This window comes from Motacilla alba, chromosome 3 (assembly GCF_015832195.1).
Source record: "Motacilla alba alba isolate MOTALB_02 chromosome 3, Motacilla_alba_V1.0_pri, whole genome shotgun sequence".
Lineage (NCBI taxonomy): Eukaryota > Metazoa > Chordata > Aves > Passeriformes > Motacillidae > Motacilla > Motacilla alba.
The window spans coordinates 80,947,893-80,965,913 of record NC_052018.1 but is presented as its reverse complement, the minus strand read 5'-3'; the positions used below and the strand labels follow the sequence as shown (position 1 = coordinate 80,965,913).

The 18,021-nt window shown below is 38.9% G+C and overlaps 1 protein-coding gene across 5 annotated transcripts in view; it reads left to right on the top strand.

The window, feature by feature from the left end:
* The window catches only part of KIF26B (kinesin family member 26B), a 276,539-nt gene that overhangs the window by 159,665 nt on the left and 98,853 nt on the right, over positions 1-18,021 (top strand). For all 5 annotated transcript variants that reach the window (XM_038130583.1, XM_038130587.1, XM_038130585.1 and 2 more), the window contains one exon: positions 10,863-11,046. In XM_038130583.1, coding sequence (XP_037986511.1) covers positions 10,863-11,046 — 184 coding nt within the window. The remainder of the gene's footprint in view (positions 1-10,862; positions 11,047-18,021) is intronic.

Sequence of the window (18,021 nt, the reverse complement as noted above, 5' to 3'; positions counted from 1 at the left end):
GGAACAGCTGCAAATATTGGTGCTAGCAAAAAATCACAAAAAAAAGATTGAGATCCAAGTAAAATCAAACAGCAAATGCATTTTCTTGCCTTTTTTAATGTGAGACAGGGTGAGTTTAGAGAAACATTTTTGCATAAAAATTTTGAGCTCTCTTTAAATAACTTATTCTCCACTTCTAGAAGTATTTTCAAAAATTTGCTTTTGCTGAGAAATGAACTTGTTCAGTGGATCAGTTTGTCCAACTATCTGAGAAGCGCCCTCAGAACTGAAAATTAATTGGCTTTCACTGAAATTTGAACAGGTAATGAGCAGAAAGCTTCAGATTAAAGGCTTTACAAGTCATAAATTCTGCTTTTCTTTTTTTCTGATGGTGCGTCTGCCACACATCTGTACAGTTCAATTCTTCCTGGCAATGCCTTACTACTCTGTGTGGTGTATTTAATTTAATGGTTTTTTTTGAATTTCACTTTACTGGAAATAGAAAAAAAAGAACAAAAGGTTTGCTTTAAAAATGTCAGCAATTGCCAAGACTAATAGTGTTTTCCAGTTTCATAATTTTTCATAATCATTCTGCAGCATAATTAAAGTAGGTTAAATATTAAGGTCAGCTCCCAAAGGAGGTGGGGTCCAAGCCAGCAGAATGCTGAGCATTCCTGCAAGAGGCTGGGCACATGAGACTTTCCCTGCAAAGGGTAGGATATGAGGACATTTACTGTTGTGTAGAATTACTGCCTGAGTCTTCAGTAGATAGAGAAAGTCTTATCACAAAACATTGAAGGTGATGTGGGTCAAATTTGTGTCAATTTTTTTTCTCAGCAGGAAATGTGGATTTCATTCAAGCTTCATTCATCAGCTTCTGGTGATTAGCTAATCCAGAAAATCAAGAACTTTTAAAATCTGTTTTGGTTACAGCTTTGCAAAAAAAAAAAAAAAAAAAAAAAGTAGCTATTACCTTTTTCAGTTTGGAATTGTAGTTTGGCATTTCTCCATTTATATTTAGATAAATATTCTAAAAATTAAAGCTTTAATTTTGAATTTCATAAATTTCTGAGACTGATGCCAAGTGATTCTGTTGAAAATTTTCAGAGAAAGTACATTCTGAAAGAAAAAATACAGATTTGCATTAACTTTTCTTTCATAACATCACTGGATCCTGGAGGCTGGAGTGTACCTCAGGATTTTTCTTCCAACTTCTCGCTCAGCTGTGAGATCGGACACATTGCCCAGGCCTCTATGTATTTGGGTCTTAAACTTCTCCAAGCACAAAAACTTCACAGTCTTGCTTGGCTGCTCTCAGGGTGAAAAAGCTTTTCCATATACCGTGTCCAAACTCCTCTGGCTTCAACATATGCCCACTAGCTCTTCTCCTTCCACACCCTGGTGTGGAGCACAAGTCCATTATCTGGGTACCCTCCTTGGAGATACTGGTGGGGATGCTGTTAGGCACCTCTAAAACCACTGGAACTATTTTTGTGAATGTGCCGAGAAAATCTAGATTAATTTATTATTTCCCACCATTCATGAATTTCTTTGTGCTTCAGCCTACCTCTGGGAAGGTGGGATCATGAAATTTCTTTCTTTTGTTTTGTCTACTTTGCTTATAAGCTGTTGGGACTGGACTGCTTTTAGTCTGCTAAGAGGAGGACCTCAGACTTGGACCGTAGCATGTTATTTATAGTAACTGTTGTAGTCTCCAGTAGCTGAAAACAACTTATATCAAAGAATTATCACCATCTCATGGTGGGGGCTTAAATAAGTACACGGCAAAACTAACAGGAACTCTTAGAGGAAATATTTTTTTACTATGACAGGAGATGGCTTGTCAGAGCTGGGCTTAAGTGCATTCAGTTTCAATGCATCTGCATTGTCAGAATAGTTTACCATTTGTATGCTGGTGTTATTTTAAATGTGCTGACCTCAAAAATATTAATGAGGCAAAACCCCCTGTAAAACATACCTGCCTTTTAACCTTTTTATGGTTCTGCCAACCGGAAAGTTAAACAATGACAAAATGGACTGTGAATCTGTGTGCTGGCTGCTTTTTCTCCTGGTGTTATGAGAGGTTTTTGCTGAATGGGACAGATATGAAACAGAATAGCATTCTGCACAGTATGTGGTCAGACTTTAGCATTCAAGGTAATAGAATAACTGTAATCGTATAAGCTCCATAAAACTTACAGCTAAAGAATTTTCTTTATGTGATTTTGAGGACTGTTATTAAATGGCCCGTGGTTTGTGGGTCCCACATTGCAGAGCTCCTGTTAGTCATGTTTTTGAGCTGTCATGACTGCTCATGAGGGGAGGCAGCCAGGGGCTGACTAACCAGGAGTCCAGTCCAATGGCTTGGCATTTCTTGTGTTAGCTCAGACATAGTGAAAATCTGCCAGCTATTATTTTGGGAACTTTTATGAGAAGGCAGTGCATGTGTACATCTATACCGTTAGTATTTTACAGTTAACAGCTGTAAGGTCTGTGTATATTTCTTGTTGTACACAATAACACTACAAGGATAAAACAGTGCATGTCTCCTTCCTTAGTACTTGGTGGCAGTGCTGGTACCTTGCAAAATAAATCGTCAGTATAAATAGACAATACTTCTTAACACCCAAAGGCTGAGCTGGATGGAGCCTGTTTCTGACCTTTCCTTGGAAGAAACTGGAGCCCTTGCCCTCACCTCTGTGTGACTGAAATAAAGGCTACTCTGGTCTGAAATTGTCAAGTAACCATGGTGGTAGTATTAATTTGAGTTATAGTAAATATATCTGGTTTTCTAAAGTAATGCTAAACATCTTTTATTTTATCCAAGTATAATGGGTCAGCTTGCTTCATGCACTAAGCATGCAGTGACACATATGCACTTGATCCTCAGAGCTTTTCAAGAAAAGGATAATGTAAGCACTGTCATCTGTCTGACTACCAATTTTTATTAAACCTTTTTTCATTGAGAAAAATAAGCTAGATGAATAGAAACAACCTTTACCCACTCTTTAAAAAAATCAACTAGTTATTTCTCTTCATTGTTTGATTGTTCAGCATTTTTTCATATGGTTGGGTTCTTCTGCTGGTTACCAAAATAATTCTTTTTTTCCTCTAAAAACGAAGGTTGTTTGTGTGTGTTTGCAGTCAATAACACAGCAGAAAAGGTGAATCTGGTCATTTTTATAATGTATGTGACCACCACCTTGGTTGGTGATGCTTGAAATTTAGGAACTAGACTAAGAAGAGAAGAGAATGAGGAGAAAAAGAAATCAAAGTAATCAGAAATGATCTTTCTCTAAATGTATCAACATATTGAGTCAAGACATAGATTTCTTCATAGGTGCTCTTGAAGGACAGGAGCTTGAGCTCTTGTAGAAATTCCAAATGTGAGGGTTCATTTGAGTTGTTACGCTCTTTGCCAACATTACCTTTATGCATGAGTGCTAATGAATGATTCTGTTGCCAAAGGCAGAAATACATCTGTCACCAAAACAGAGTTTTCCAGGAACTTATGGGTTAGATAAAAAGATCTCTGCTGGAATGCAGTGCTACCTGGTAAAGAGAATGTTGTGAATCAAACAAAAATGACATGAGAAGGGGTTTGTGTCATATCCTTCTTTGAAAGTGGGAGTTTCCCCTCAAATAACAGCTGTGTAGAGTGTATGTCCTCTGTCCCACTGTACAGTTGTGTAGAACTTTGAGTTTCTCATTAAGCTATTGGTCTGCAAGTATATTCCTCATCTTTGTTTTGGTGCAGTCCTGGAGCAGCTCTGTTGCCAGTGAATTTACTCAGCTTTGAAGCTGATATAAGAACATGCTTGTGCTGTTAATTTCACAGTTTTTCTGTGTGCCTCAGCTTTTATAAGATCTATCCTGAATAAAGTTTGAAGTCCTATTTTGACTCTTTTAGAATTAAATAAGTTAAAAATAATGAGTTTCTTGGCAGTTACAGTACAGTTCCTGGGGAGAGTGCAGTCACTAAAGCACTGTGGTCAAAATATCTGAACTGCCACCCAAGATGTGAAAGATTACAGCCTGGGACAGCTTTATTGTTGCTATGAAATTGAATGCATGCATAAAAATAAAGAGAACAATAAGGGGCAAGTGTTTACTGGGCATTAGAGACATGTTTATTATACCTTCTACAGAATAAGCAGAAAGCTCAAATTATCTCCAGATTTTTAAGGCATTGTAAAATAATTAAACACAAATACAAAGATTCTTACTGGAACTACAAATCCTGAAAATGTTCCTCTGAGGATTCTTATTTCATTCCTTACATATCTCACTAGGCTGCAACACCACAGCCCAGGGTTTGGCCACCCCGAGAATTAAAGTGGAATAAAGTTGTTCTGATTCTTGTTTATAGCTTGTAGCTTCCTGTTGGAAGGCAGGGAAGGAGGACTGAGAAGGGACATGGCAATCCAGCTGCAAGATTTATCACTCTCTCTTTTTGCGCTCACTCTGGGTGAGAAAAACTATTCCATGTAGAGATATGAGGAAAAGCTCCTGGAGGCTGTTCCTGCTTCTTGAACAAGCTTCCCAGGTGGTACCCCAGGATCGCAACAGATGGTGGAGGGGTGGCAGAGCAAGCTGTTAGCTTGTGGGCTAAACATGCTCTAAAGCATCTTTCTGCTCCTTGCTTTAGGAGATGCAGGGTAAGGCATGGCACAGAGGAAGCTGCGGCTCCCGGCCAATTAGTTGCCCTCCAGATAGAAACACGAGATTTATATGAAACCACATTTCATACCACATGCCTCAGATTTTAAGGCTGGGAAAGACCTTGCCATAGTAATTCAGGCATATTAGCCATGTCAAATAAGTATGATTTAAAACACCCTTGGCACAAGCCCATTTAGGAGGTTAAAGCAGTGGCAGCCAAGCCAAAATAAATGTGAGGAAAGAAGCAAGAGAAGGGAAGGAAGTATGCAGACAGGGCAGTGGCAGGTGTGGAGTCACCCCTTTTGGTGGTAATGGGCAGGTCAACCTGTCTGTAATGTCACCTTACTGAGCCTGCATCACCTATGCAGGTGAATGGAAGAAATAGAATCAATTTTGGTGAAAATTCAGAGAAGGTAGGTTAGTTCCCTATAATCAGAAAATGTGAACATCCCATTTAGTGCAATCTGTCCAGTTTGTATGGGGCAGCATACAGGTGATGTAATTCAGTAATGAAAGATCCTGAATGAAACACTGTTTAGTGACCCTGTGTGACTGAAAATCAAGACTGGCTTTTCTCACGGAAAAGGAATCTGCATGGTTTTAAATTTTCTGTATCCCATTGGTTTTACCTTCCAGCTACATGAGGACTTTTATATGGTATGATGACTCATTTAATATAAACATATTTACCCAAAGCTGAAAACACACTTGGAAACTATGTTGGCAAACATTTGAGTTGGAAATAATCAAAACTAATGGCAGGATTCTAGGATACCTTTGTTTGACATTCTGTCAGTATTGTGGTTTAACCCCAGCCAGCAGCCAAGCCCCAAGCAGCCACTTGCTCTCTCCCCCACCAATGGGACTGGGAAGAGATTGTGAAGGGTAAAAGGGAGAAGATGTGTTTTTATCTTTGAGATAAAGACAGTTTAATAGGGAAATCAAAAGCCACACACACAGGCAAAGCAAAACAAAGAGTTAATTCAGTGGTTCCCTTGGGCAGGCAGGTGTTCAGCTGTCTCCAGGAGAGCAGGGCCCCATCACACATAATGGTCACTTAGGAAGACAAACACCAGCATTCTGAACATTCCACGCCTTCCTCCTTCTTCCCCCCACTTTATATCCTGAGCATGATGTCATATGGTCTGGGATATCCCTTTGGTCATTTGGGGTCCCCTGTCCCAGCTGTGTCCCCTCCCAGCCTCCCATGCACCCTCCAGCCTCCTCACCAGTGTGGGTGGCAGTAGGACAGGCAGCAAAGGCCTTGGCTCTGTGTAAGCCCTGCTCAGCAATAACAAAACAAAACAAAACCATCTCTGTGTTATCTTCACTGTGTTCAGTACAAACCCAAAACACAGCCCCACACCAGCCACTGGGAAGAAAATTAACTCTACCCCAGCTGAAACCAGCACAGGCAGTTAACTAAAATACTACACAGATTACGTTTTACTTTGTGGATAATGGTAAAAAACTTCTGTTTTTTTCTACAGGAGGAATTATGTCTTGAGTTAAAAAGAAAGTAAAAAAAGGGAACCTCAATACAGCTGCTCTTTTGAGGGTGTGGCTGGGTAAAGGTGTCTTTCACTTATAGGGGCTCAACCTGAGGCCATTGGAATATGAATGTTTCATGCTGGGTAACTATGCATCTATCACAGGTCAGTTTTATAACTGGTGATAGATATAGATGCACAAATATGCTTAGGGAGTTTGCTCAAAGACTGATTTCCAAATAAAGCTTCCATCTCTTTCCCAACATACATTAAGATACAGCAGGCAAGGCAGTTTTGGTTAAGTAGTGTTTTAATTGCTAGGGAAGGTCAGTAACCTACTTTGGGCTTGTCAAATCAAGTGGTCAAAGTGTGAAATCAAGTGTCAAATCAAAGCTCTGGTAAGCCATCCCTTGCACAAATAAAGTTAACACCTTACTCCTTGAATGGTGTACCCAGCCAATAATATTTTTATTATAAAATGGAATGTATATCTCCAAATAAAGAAGAAAAATAGATTTTTAGTTAAACTTAGAATTGTAAATATTTACAATAAATTAATACATGGCTGTTTAGCATCCACAGCTTGTGAGTAATTTCCTCTGTGGAAAATAGGATATGAAAATTAAATTTCAGTTCCTATTTTGACAGAGAAACTGATATGCCAGCACAGTAGCCTTTATGATGGAATTTTGTTTCCAAGGGTAATAAGGATTTTACTGTAGTATGAACATCCAGTAAGGAATAAATAAATTATAGAGATACACACCTAAGGAAATCTCTTGAGATGTCAATGATGATGGAGTGTGTCAGTCAATGTTACTTAGCAATGATCTTTGCTGACACAAGTGTGAATAATATTTTAAGTATCCCCTTAATGTTCCACGTCCTTCTGAATCTAATGAACCTTGTGGGCCTACTGACCTCTACTTTGACACTCCTAAAATTTTAACTTTGTTTTGGATGACGTGTTGCTGAAAAAAAAAAAAGATTCTTTTATCAAGCTAAACAAGCATCCTTTGAATTTTATTAGCATTAATTTAGAAGCCTAGGTTTGAAAATCCCAGCCTGCTTGTAAAGTTATAAGCAGGGGGAAAAAAATCACCATTTTGGCATAGGTGGGGTATGAAAACAATTCTGACCTACCAAAGATATACATAATTAAAGTTTTATTTTAAAAAACAAAAAGCAGTGAATATCCTTTCAAGAAATTATCTCAGTTTTTGCTATGGATCAGGTGGACTTTCAAAGCAGTTCCCCTTTCCTGCCAGGGCAATGTATTAGTTTTATTTGTATTGAACTTTAATCAGCTTTCTAATGTCCCTCTTGCAATTTCAACTCTTGATCTTGTGATTATTTCCTCTGCCAGAAATCTTGTAAGCCTTCAAAAAGTCTCCAGCTGCTTGTTTGCATCAGGACTCTCAGGAAAGAAATAGTCCAAATTATCTGAAGGCGTTAATCCAAAGGATATTAGCTAAACTGGATTAAATATGCATTCATTTGGAAGGTAATTCAGTAAAATGACATTAAAGACAGTTCTGTTGTGAATGAGTATGCTCACACTGTGGTCTAATGCAGTTTAAATTATGCCCTTCGAAAATTGAATTTGGATCAAGTTCCTTGTGTGGCTCTGTGGACACAATCCCTACCACAGCCATACCACACACAGTGGGGAAGTGGTTTGCAAGGCACTGGAGCCCCCTGCACACCCCTGCATATTCCATAGCTGATATCACTTGGCTCAAGTGGGAGCTAATACAACCTGGAGTATGATCAGCTTATTGTCAGTACATAAAGCCATGCTGCCATCACTGCCATCACCATTACTGCAGCACTATGCAGAGTCTCAAGTGGAAATCAGAGCCCTATTATACTAGATATTAAATGAAAGAAATAAAATAGATGGCTTCTGTACAAAGAGCAGAGCCTAAAGAGCTGCTGGCGGAGCTGTGCAGGCTGTGAGCTGCACTGCCCTCAGGTCTCCCAGGGTCCACCCTGGTGCTTTCCCTGACAAGTTTGGGGATCCATAGAGTCTGCATGAGAGAGCCAGGCCTCTGACTTGCCTGGAAAAGTAAAATATGTAATTTTCTAACCTCCTGTGCTAGATCACAGGGCCAAATCAGTATCAGCTGGCATGACCAGCTGTGTTTGGAGCAATGCTAGCCTCTCAGGCTGAAGGATTTTGCTCACTCAAATATACTCACCAGAAAGCCACACTTTACATATTTGTGTCATATTGCAGCCTACATGTGGTTAAACTATCCTTCTCTTCCCAATTAAATTCTCTGGGAATTATCTGATGCTTATTGCCTTTTTCATCCCCTTCAAAATTCAATCCAGTCTGATAGGGCTTGTAAATGATTCTCTCGCCTGCCATGCGTTGATTTCTTCTACTTGGGGAAAAACAGAGAAGAAGAAAACATGAACTTGTGAGAAATAGTTAATTGTTTTTCATACATTTTGCTAGTCACAGGCCAAAAGTATAAGAAAAATACAGGTTATTCCATTTGTAACATGCTATATTATATTATTAAATTATTATGTGTGTGTATGCACCTGTGTGTGTATTTAGTCCTTCTTCCCTGACTCCTTTGGGTAAAATGATGTCATTAACTTTTGTAAGTTTCGAGTTGGATAATATAAACTGATACCAGTATAACACAGTGCAATCTCAAATGTTATAACTGTCAAACTATAATATAATTCCAAGATTTTGAAAAGGCCAGGTACCTCCAACAATGTGTTTTCTTTAAGAAAATGTCAGCTGTGTGCTTGGCTGGGTCAAGAAGTGGTTTGTATTGCACTGTCAGCTTTGTAAAAAGAACAGCAAATTCTGGAGGAGCATTTAGTGGCAAGAGGGATAATGGCTCTGTCAGTCAATTCAGGAAACAGCTTTTAGGAAATATATTTACACCAGGGCATGAGTCAGTGAGACCAGATAGATGACCATAGTGGATGGAGCCACCTCCTTTCTTTCAGACTGGACTAATGAGCTTTTACACATGGGTAAAGCTGTCAGTATGTTTGACCAACACTTACATTTTCAGTTGTTGAACACTGAGTACAAGATTTCTCTTAAAATAATTTTATAGTGAAACTAAGATGTACAGAAGATCTTGATTCAGCACTTCATAAAAGTGTTAGTGATGGACAGTGTGGAAGCTGACATTATTGAATCCTCTCAAACCATGGAAATGTTGCAAGGAAAGGGAGAGATGGTTTTTACCAAGACATTTTGAGTATGTTTTCTATGAAAAAAGAAAGTGTATGCTTACATGAGAGGGACAGGTTATGAACTGCAGTCTTTAGGTCAGAGTAAAGACAAAGGGCAGGGAGGTGGTGCAGAATCTTATGAGCTCTAACTCTGTGTCAGTTCAGTTAAAATCTCCTAGTGTTTTTCTTTTATTGGAAATTAATTTATCTGGAAGTGCTTTGCGCTTGTCATAGGCTAAAAGACTAGAACCTGGTGATGCATATAGTGTATTTGTGACCAGCTGCCATAGCAAGCAGTAGTTTGTCCATGTGTCTGAGACACCTGATACAAACACAGATTATTTGCCTATTGAAATGTGTCTGTATGCACATGTGTGTATATATTCAGTCTTTCTTCCCTGACTCCTTTGGGTAAAATGATGTGATTACTTTTGTAAGTTTTGAGTTGGATAATATAAACTGATATGAGTACAGCTAAAGCTTCTTAAAACTTAGAAGGATTTGGAATTATTGGTCTTGAGTGTCACACTTCAGCAAAGCAAGGAAGCTACTGTCAGCACAGATTGCTTCATACAAATATTAAGTCCCAGTTTGTCTGCCAAAGCAAACAAAATTGTTCTATCCATCTCTCCTTTGAGTTGGTACTCCTGATGATCTGCTCTGTTTAAAGTACTCTGTTTTGCAAAAGGGAAGCCATGGGACGGCATGATGAATATTGATGTTATCCCTGGGCAGTCCAGGATGCAAAAGTGTTGGAACAAACCAGCTGCAACAAAGAATTGAATGTTGCATTATCTCTCAAAATAAAACACTTTGCAAAACAAAAGTACTGAATGTTCCTGCTTCAGAAAAGCGTAGCTTTTTCATCAAACGCAATACAAAATTCAGGATTCTTATCTGAGAATTCTGTACTAATAAAAAGAGTCTTCACTGTTTCCCCTGCTTAGTGGTTAATGTAGCTGGAGTTCGTATGATTGTCTCCATCTCATCACAAACAGCAGTATTTTCATTGGTCAGCATTTGTTCAGCTTTTAGACTGGCTTATTTTTTAAGAGGTGATAAAAGTTTTGAACAGCTAGTGCAAGGCTTCTTAGACCTCAGCAGAGTCACCTGAGCATTTATCACTAATTAACTCCAAGCACAAGTGTTTATTTCTAATCAGTGACCTGTGCATGAGACATAATTCTGTGTGAACCTTTTGTAATTTTAAAACAGAAATCGCTGTGTAGCTCATTGGTTTGGGTTTGGAGCTTTCTTGGAGGCTGAATTGTTTCAGTAGATAAAATAGTGACAGAGGCCTGATTGTGACCGTACTTACTGAAAACTCTAAATTTGCAGCAACTTTGTGGTCGATGGCATTAAAATAGTACTAAGGAATGAAGAACAAGAATTATAAAACTATCTGGATCAATGAGGTCAGAACTGAGAGCCTACGTAAATAGTAACCTGATAAATATTTTTATTTCTTCTTGTTGATGAGTTTGAGGTTGTTTCAGCTTACTATTTTTGTTTCTCCCACAGAGCTGCTCAGAAATTGAACCTGTCTTCCAAAAAGAAGAAGCACAGGCCTTCTGCATCATCTGTTCCTGAATCTCCTCTCTTCTCTACCTGCTTCAGCAGTATCCTTCAGACCTCCCCACCCCCTGCACCACCATGTTTGTTGAGGGCAGTGAGCAAAGTGAAAGACACTCCTGGTTTGGGCAAGGTAGGCCTTGCAAATATCACTAAAATACTGATTTTCTTTGGGAGAAGATTTTATCCTTGTGAAAAACATTAAGGAAATTGGAAAACCATGACCTTTCTCAGTTGGTTTTGCTGTATCTGGTCCCTAAACATGTGTAAAAAGGCCTAAAGACTTAACTAATGCAAGTGAATTTCTAATAATGTTAACACAGACAGACTTAGCTGTGCAGCAGTTACACACACTTAAAAGCCCAGCTACACTAATGCCCTGCACTGGGACCACAGGGCTACTAGGTGGAGTTAATGTCCATTCTGCCAGGAGGTCATATCCATTCTGGGTTTTGGGAGTAGTTATCTCTGTGGCTGTGTATAAACTGCATAGCAGTTGCTTGCTATGGTGTATTTTGTGTTCCTGATCCCTTTGCTTTCCAGACAGGTGTCTTGGCTGGACACACTCTTAATTTGCTTCTGGCTTATGTCTGCTGGCTTTCTTCCAGTACATTTACCTGAACAAAACCTATGCTTTTAATGATGAATTGCTCCTTTTTTCTTCTGTCATGTTATTTCCTCCCATTCTGCATAAACATTCCCTCTTAAAATGCTGTTTAGGTGCACACTTACATTGAGGTGGTAGAGGAGGTGGGTATGTGGTTTGCTGTTGCTTTGTAGTTTGTCTGAATGGCCCTTCCCTTTTTCCCTGTTACAAGTGGAGAGCCTGGCATATTACATCTGGGAATATGAGCATGCACTTGCTGAGAAAAGCAGTTTGCTTTAATCAAGGTAGTTTCTTATGCAAGCATCTGTGTGTGTGGCTTTTCCATATTCCTTGAATACTAAGCAGTGAAAATGAATTTAGTGAAAGTTTTTGTTTAGAAGAGAAATTGTAACGTATGATCTAGGACTGCTGAGCATAGGGTGGGCTTCAGAACTTTCACTGCTGATTTTGGGTACTCACTTTCTTATATTGTGCAGTTTCAGAGTTTCCTTTCAAAGGACAATGGTATTACTTTCATGGCTGGTTTAATGCCTGTTTGAAAAGAGATTCCCTACACATGGGGCTCCCTTCCTTTCCTCTGGCCTGGTAGGTGGGAAGAAATGTAGAAATCTGTCATGATCTTATAAAACTTGAATAGGGATAGGTGTTCTGACTTCAGTGGGGGAAAGAGGAGTAAACTTGAACTTGTTCCTTGTTATGAGAAGTTGCTACAGAATAGATTAACAATAGCAGCCATCCTCTCAGGAGTCTTACTTTTCTGTGCTTGGGACTGGTTACAGCTGAATAAAAATTCCATTGACAAATAATCAAGGGTATGTTCTTGGAAACAGGGGCTCATCTCTCATCTTGGACTACATCAGCACTTTTCCTGATCATTATTTTCACATGTCCCAAGGAAAGGATCTACACACAGAGACATAAACATAGCTCTGTCTAAACATTCTGAGCTGATTTGAGCCTTTCTTGTTCCTCTTGCTACTGGTTTCCAGTGGAGTAGGCTTGGGAAGTAGTTTTGCAGTATTCCCAAACAGACCTGTGATTTGCTTCTGCAAAACCATGTACAAGAACAGGCTCCAGGCTTTCCAGCTATGTAAGTAAAACTGCAATTTTGCAGCTCACATGATGGAGGAGGAATTTATTTTAATTTCAGAGTTATTGTCCCAAAACTATCAGAGCATATAAATAGCTAAGAGATTTTAACACATTGACCCACATGCTTCTTCAAAGCAGTAAATCAAATTAGGTTATTTCATATAATCATACGAGAGAAATTAAATTTTTCCATTAGCAAAAATATGTCTAACCTGCAATTTCTGGAAGCCAGTTTCATTTTTCACCATTTTGGTTTCTTTTAGGAGTCACCTTATAATTATGACCTGAAGCTTGTGTACCTTCATCAAAGTTTCCCATCAGTTTGCCTCTGTAGCACAATTTTCATTTTAATATGTCAGATGTAGGTGCAAGGTACAATAAGTAAATTATTTCAGGATAACAGTGTAATTTTTCTGTCAGACTGGGAAAACTTGAGAAGAGGTAATGGAAATTCCAGCTTATTTGCTTTTAATTTTCCTTGTTTATGTGTTCTGTTTAGTTAGGTTGGGATATGTTTTGATAGGAGAGTGTTAAAAACCAGTTACTTTTCTCAGCATTTTTTCTCATATAATGTTTTCTGTGAGGGTATAAATTTCTAAAATGTGAACCCATGTGGAAGAAGGGGGTTCAGGGAAGCTAAATGTTGTTTTCAATATTTTAGGGTTTTTTCCTGGTTTGTATTTAAATAGCATTTTATGAGCAATCTCAGTGTGATAAAACTCTATTTCACTTTGGGTTTGAGAGGGCTGGGCAATTTCTAATGTGATAATTTGTTACTGGAAATTCTGGTTCACCAGAACCAGAGGGATGGCCATTGCTGGGGATTGTGGATTTCTGAAACTCCAGGGGACAGCTGCACTCAGGCTGTCTGGAAGGCAGGCTCACTCCTACAGGGCTGTGAGCCCTGGCACACACGCTGGGTGTTGCTGGCTTGGTGTCAGCTTGAGAGCTGTCAGTTTTCCAGGGGAGGTGGGTATCCAAGATGGGAAGGATAAGAAGCTGGGTACATCAAAGCTTAGACTTTCAGGGTAAATTTAATTTCACAGTTTTCTAAAATGAAATTGCAAGCAAGCAGTTGCTATTTTATATTTTCACTTCTACTAGAAATTTCAAAGATTCTACTTCTCATTGCAAGATTAATGACAATGATTTATTTAAAATTATAGAATTTATCTTTCACGTATGTAAGGCATGTAATTTTTTTGAAGTTGAAAGAGGCAGATCTGCTTACCACCAATATATTTAAAAGTTAGTAAGCAGTTCATTTAGGATGGATATGGGTACAACCCCCCTTCCCCCCCCGAAGCATCTAAACTGATGGAAAGGGTTAGAGGGTATATATTCAGGTTGAATGCTTCATGCCTTTTCTTACAAAATGCCTTGCAAATCAAAACTGTACCAGCCTGGACCTTGAAACAAGTATTATTTGAAAACTGAAGTTCAGTTTCACAGAAGTAGAAGATGATATTAATAATAGAATGGTAGGACTGCATAATCAGCATTTTACTTTGATCTTAGATACACCACTGAGCCTAGCGGAAGTGCCACATTGTCAAAGAAACAAGTAAAAGATCAGATTCTTTGTTGCACTCATTTCCAAATAGCTCTTCCTGATGCTAAATACAAAGGTGTGACCCTGTTGTAAATATATTAACAGGAGTGCTTTTATGGGTCATAAATTGTCTGCGTACTTTGGATTTAGATTTGCTGGTAGAGGGAGATGATCCTGAGTGGTAGTGTGTTATCCCCACAGTCAGTTCTTGAGAGTTTTCTTTTGAGCTGAGTGCCCAAAGGAAACCCTGCTCCATAAACTGCAACAGCTTGAGCATCATTTCTTCTCTCTCTGCTGTCTTTGGATCCTCATATTCTGGGTAGCAGTTTGCTTTTACTGAGTTAATCCAGAGAGAGAGTGCTACTGTTCTGCATGGCTGTACATGAAGTTTCCCCAAATCTGAGTTTTCTGAAAGATACTCCTTAAGTTTGTTGTGTGCTTCCTAACCACAAGCCAATAACAGAGCAAAAAGGTGTTCTGTGCAGAAATAACAAATTATTCCATGCCTGCACTAAGATGTAACTGTACTGTAAGGCCATTCAAGTAAGGTTTGCTTAGATTTGCTCCCCAGTCTGCTTACCTCTGTCCTCCCTCTACACCTCCTCTTCCATTTTCTGTCAAATAGAATCAAAAGTAAACCAACACTTCTGATGAAAATCTGAAATGTTCTTTCTGTGAAAGATGTTGTTTTGCCGAATCCCACATTTGACATGAAAAACAGCTGGAATGAAAAATTTTCTGCCAGCCTGAATAAATAGGTTGTTTTCAGGTGGCAGGGGGTTAGGATAAATGGATGTGGTCTCTCTGCTTTGTTTCATTTATTATTTTTCTGTGTGTAGTCTTATAAACCTCTGTCAGTGAGAGATATTTGTTATGTTTGGGCAGTGATTAATTTACTTTTCTTTATGTATATATTTATTTGTTGTTGTCATTTTTTGGTGTGGATTTTTGTTATTTGGTACTTCTTAATCTCAAAATGAAATAGCAATGCCTGGGCACTAATATCATTCCTATGCACAAGGTTTCTACCAGGGAGAAGCAAGTCACCATTGAACTTTCTTCAAGTAGTCTTTTTGTCCTATTAAAAGAACAACTGTAATTTCTGATTCTGTTTACTTTTTATTTTTCTGGAGCAGCAGCATTCTTGTTTGCGGGGCCTAAACCTGTTTTGCTAAATCATGTGTAAATTCAGATAAAAAAACCCCTGTTTCTGTCCAGAGCAGTTATGATCTCACTGTAGGAAAGAGGAGCGAGTAGAGAGATGGGAAGCAAGAAGAAACAATGAGGTGTTATTGATCATCTTGGTAGTGATGTCCTCAACCCATCAGCACTATAATACTAGATACCCCTTCTCCTGCTGGTGTAGAAGAGGAGATTATTAAAGAGTAAATAATTGATTATGCTGCAGGCGCTCCTTAGGGGCCCTTTCCAAGTGCGTAGGAGGGGGTAGGAAGCAGCGCAGGGAGAGGGTTTGAGAGTCTGGTGAGTGAATGAGAGATGTGGTAGCTGGTAGCTCACCAAGCACGGAGCTGAGCATGGAGTGTGGCTGGGAAGGACCTTCAATGGGAACCAAGACCCAGCCAAATGGCAGGAGTAGCAGCAGGATGCTGGCAGTGGGATAGAGACTCCTGAGTCATACACCTTTCTCCCAAGGATCTGTATCATGTAGTAAAGACAATTCAGTTAAAAACAATTTTTCAGTGCCTGGCTGAAGAATCTAATCTTCCATCACAGCACAGTATTTGACTGAAATAAGCCCAAAATTTACTAATCACTTTACTCAAGTCTGCAGCTTACCTTTTTCTCACATTGATTTACATAAAACTGTATATAGAAGCATCAGAAACATTTTGTCTGACCTGAAAGTGTGTCTACCAAACCAACACAGTATTTGTCAAAAGTAACGGTGAAGAAAGCTCTAATGCACAAGCAGTTCAGGATTGTGAGTAGATTCAAAACTGTGTTTTGGCTGGGACAGAAGCATATGCCAGTGCTTTGGGTTCACAAGCTGCTAGTATTTCAGCTGTCCAATGCCTTAAAATAGTTTTTGTTTACTTTTCACTAAATCAGGCAACAATTATTGTGCTGCCTTTGGCATACTTTAATCTGAGCTATATAACAATGCAATAAGGGTGCTAATAACGAATAATTATTATATTGGCTATGGCCTGTATGAATCATGGTGTGAATAGTCCTTGTCAAAAGATGTTTTCAATAGCCATGTCAACTCTTTGTATCAGTGCAGGGAAGTAAAGAGATGTTCTTACTCTTACGTGATTTGCAAAGTTGATTTGAAGGGAACAAAATTGATTCACATCTTGTTGAAGCCCAAAAGGTACAGGAAACCTCCCTTTCTACTATCAGAGTTTTCATTTTAACATGCTGGTTGATGGATGTCAAGATTTTTTTTTGTCTGCATTACTATTGTTATACAGTTTTGTCTACATTTTTGTCATACATTGGGCAGGAGTTTATGAAAACCTGTGTTATGGTCCGCAAAAAGCCCCAGCCCAACTTGCAAAATATGTTCTGTACTTCACTTGACTGTCAGGCATCTTTAAGTTATTGCCAGAAAGAAGGAGAAGAGATTCTCTTTCCTTTGTAAAGCAGAGATCCTTCCTTTGTAAAGCTTCATCCTTCAGGTGTATAGGGGCCAAAGTTAACAGATAGATGACAAAAGTGATTTTAAACCCTCTATCACAGAAAACAATTTCTGAGATGAGAGCTAGTTTTTTCCCCCTAAAGTTACCATGGCTACTGAAAGGTGAGAGGATGACCCCTTGAGGCATTTAAAGGAGACATATGTGTTCGTCTTTGTTGTCAACATGATTGTTGTACAAATTAGTTAGTTCCACTTGGAATGAAATCCAGGTGGCCTTTTGCCCTCCAGTCAGAATTGCTCAGAACTGTGTTTCTCCTCACGAAATGTACTGTTTGGACCTGGTGCACTTTGCCTACATTCCTGCTAGATGGGATTTTCTAGGAGGAGTTTTAAGATCAAGCTGCTTTAAGTAAAAGGTGAAAAATCTAGAAGAATTGCTGTTCATAAAAATCTCTTACCTTTGTCAATCACGTTTTTTATGAACACTTAGTGTGCCTTTCTCTAAAGTAAAGCTTATTCTGGATTTGGAAATACCAACCCAGGCATGCCAGAAGCCTGTCAGATTGCATTTTGGTTGACTTGGAGGTTTAAAGTGTATTTTAACATGTATTTTAAATAAATTTATATGCAGTCATGTTTTCCATGATTTAAAAGAACAGCTGTACTGCTGTTTCTTTGCTTTGGGAAGCATCTAGAAACTGCTACTCCCAAGGAAACTGGGATCATTGGAAGTGCTCCACTGATGTAGGCACCTGTCTTTCTCTTAATTCCTTTGCCTCTGCTGATTTTCCATGAATAAAAAAAAAAAATCCTTCAAACTAGCAGACATCTCCTCTTCACTGGTGGCAAGGGTGGTGTGAAAACTGCAGCAGAGAAAATGAGGTTTTCTAGAGAGTAACTTAGTCCTTAAGTGAAACTCTTTGCTTTGGGAAAAAAGATCTTTCTCTTATATATCACTGAGAAAAACTTGTATCCTAATCTGAGTATCGGCTATTGGTGATGTCAAATATGGACAAGAGACTGTTACTCATTAAATACCTTTTTTTTTCCTTCAAAAAAGGCTGAAATGTCTGTCCCTATAGTGACATCTTCCTAGATGTATTCAGAAACTGTACTGATGAGCTTGTGAGCACAAGAGGTGGCTGGAGGAGAATTCCAGGTGGAATTGGACTGGATAGAAAAAATATGAAAAAGGCTGTACCTCAACTCACTTTGATGGCATTTTTTATTTATGTGTTAGAAGAATCAATCTTTT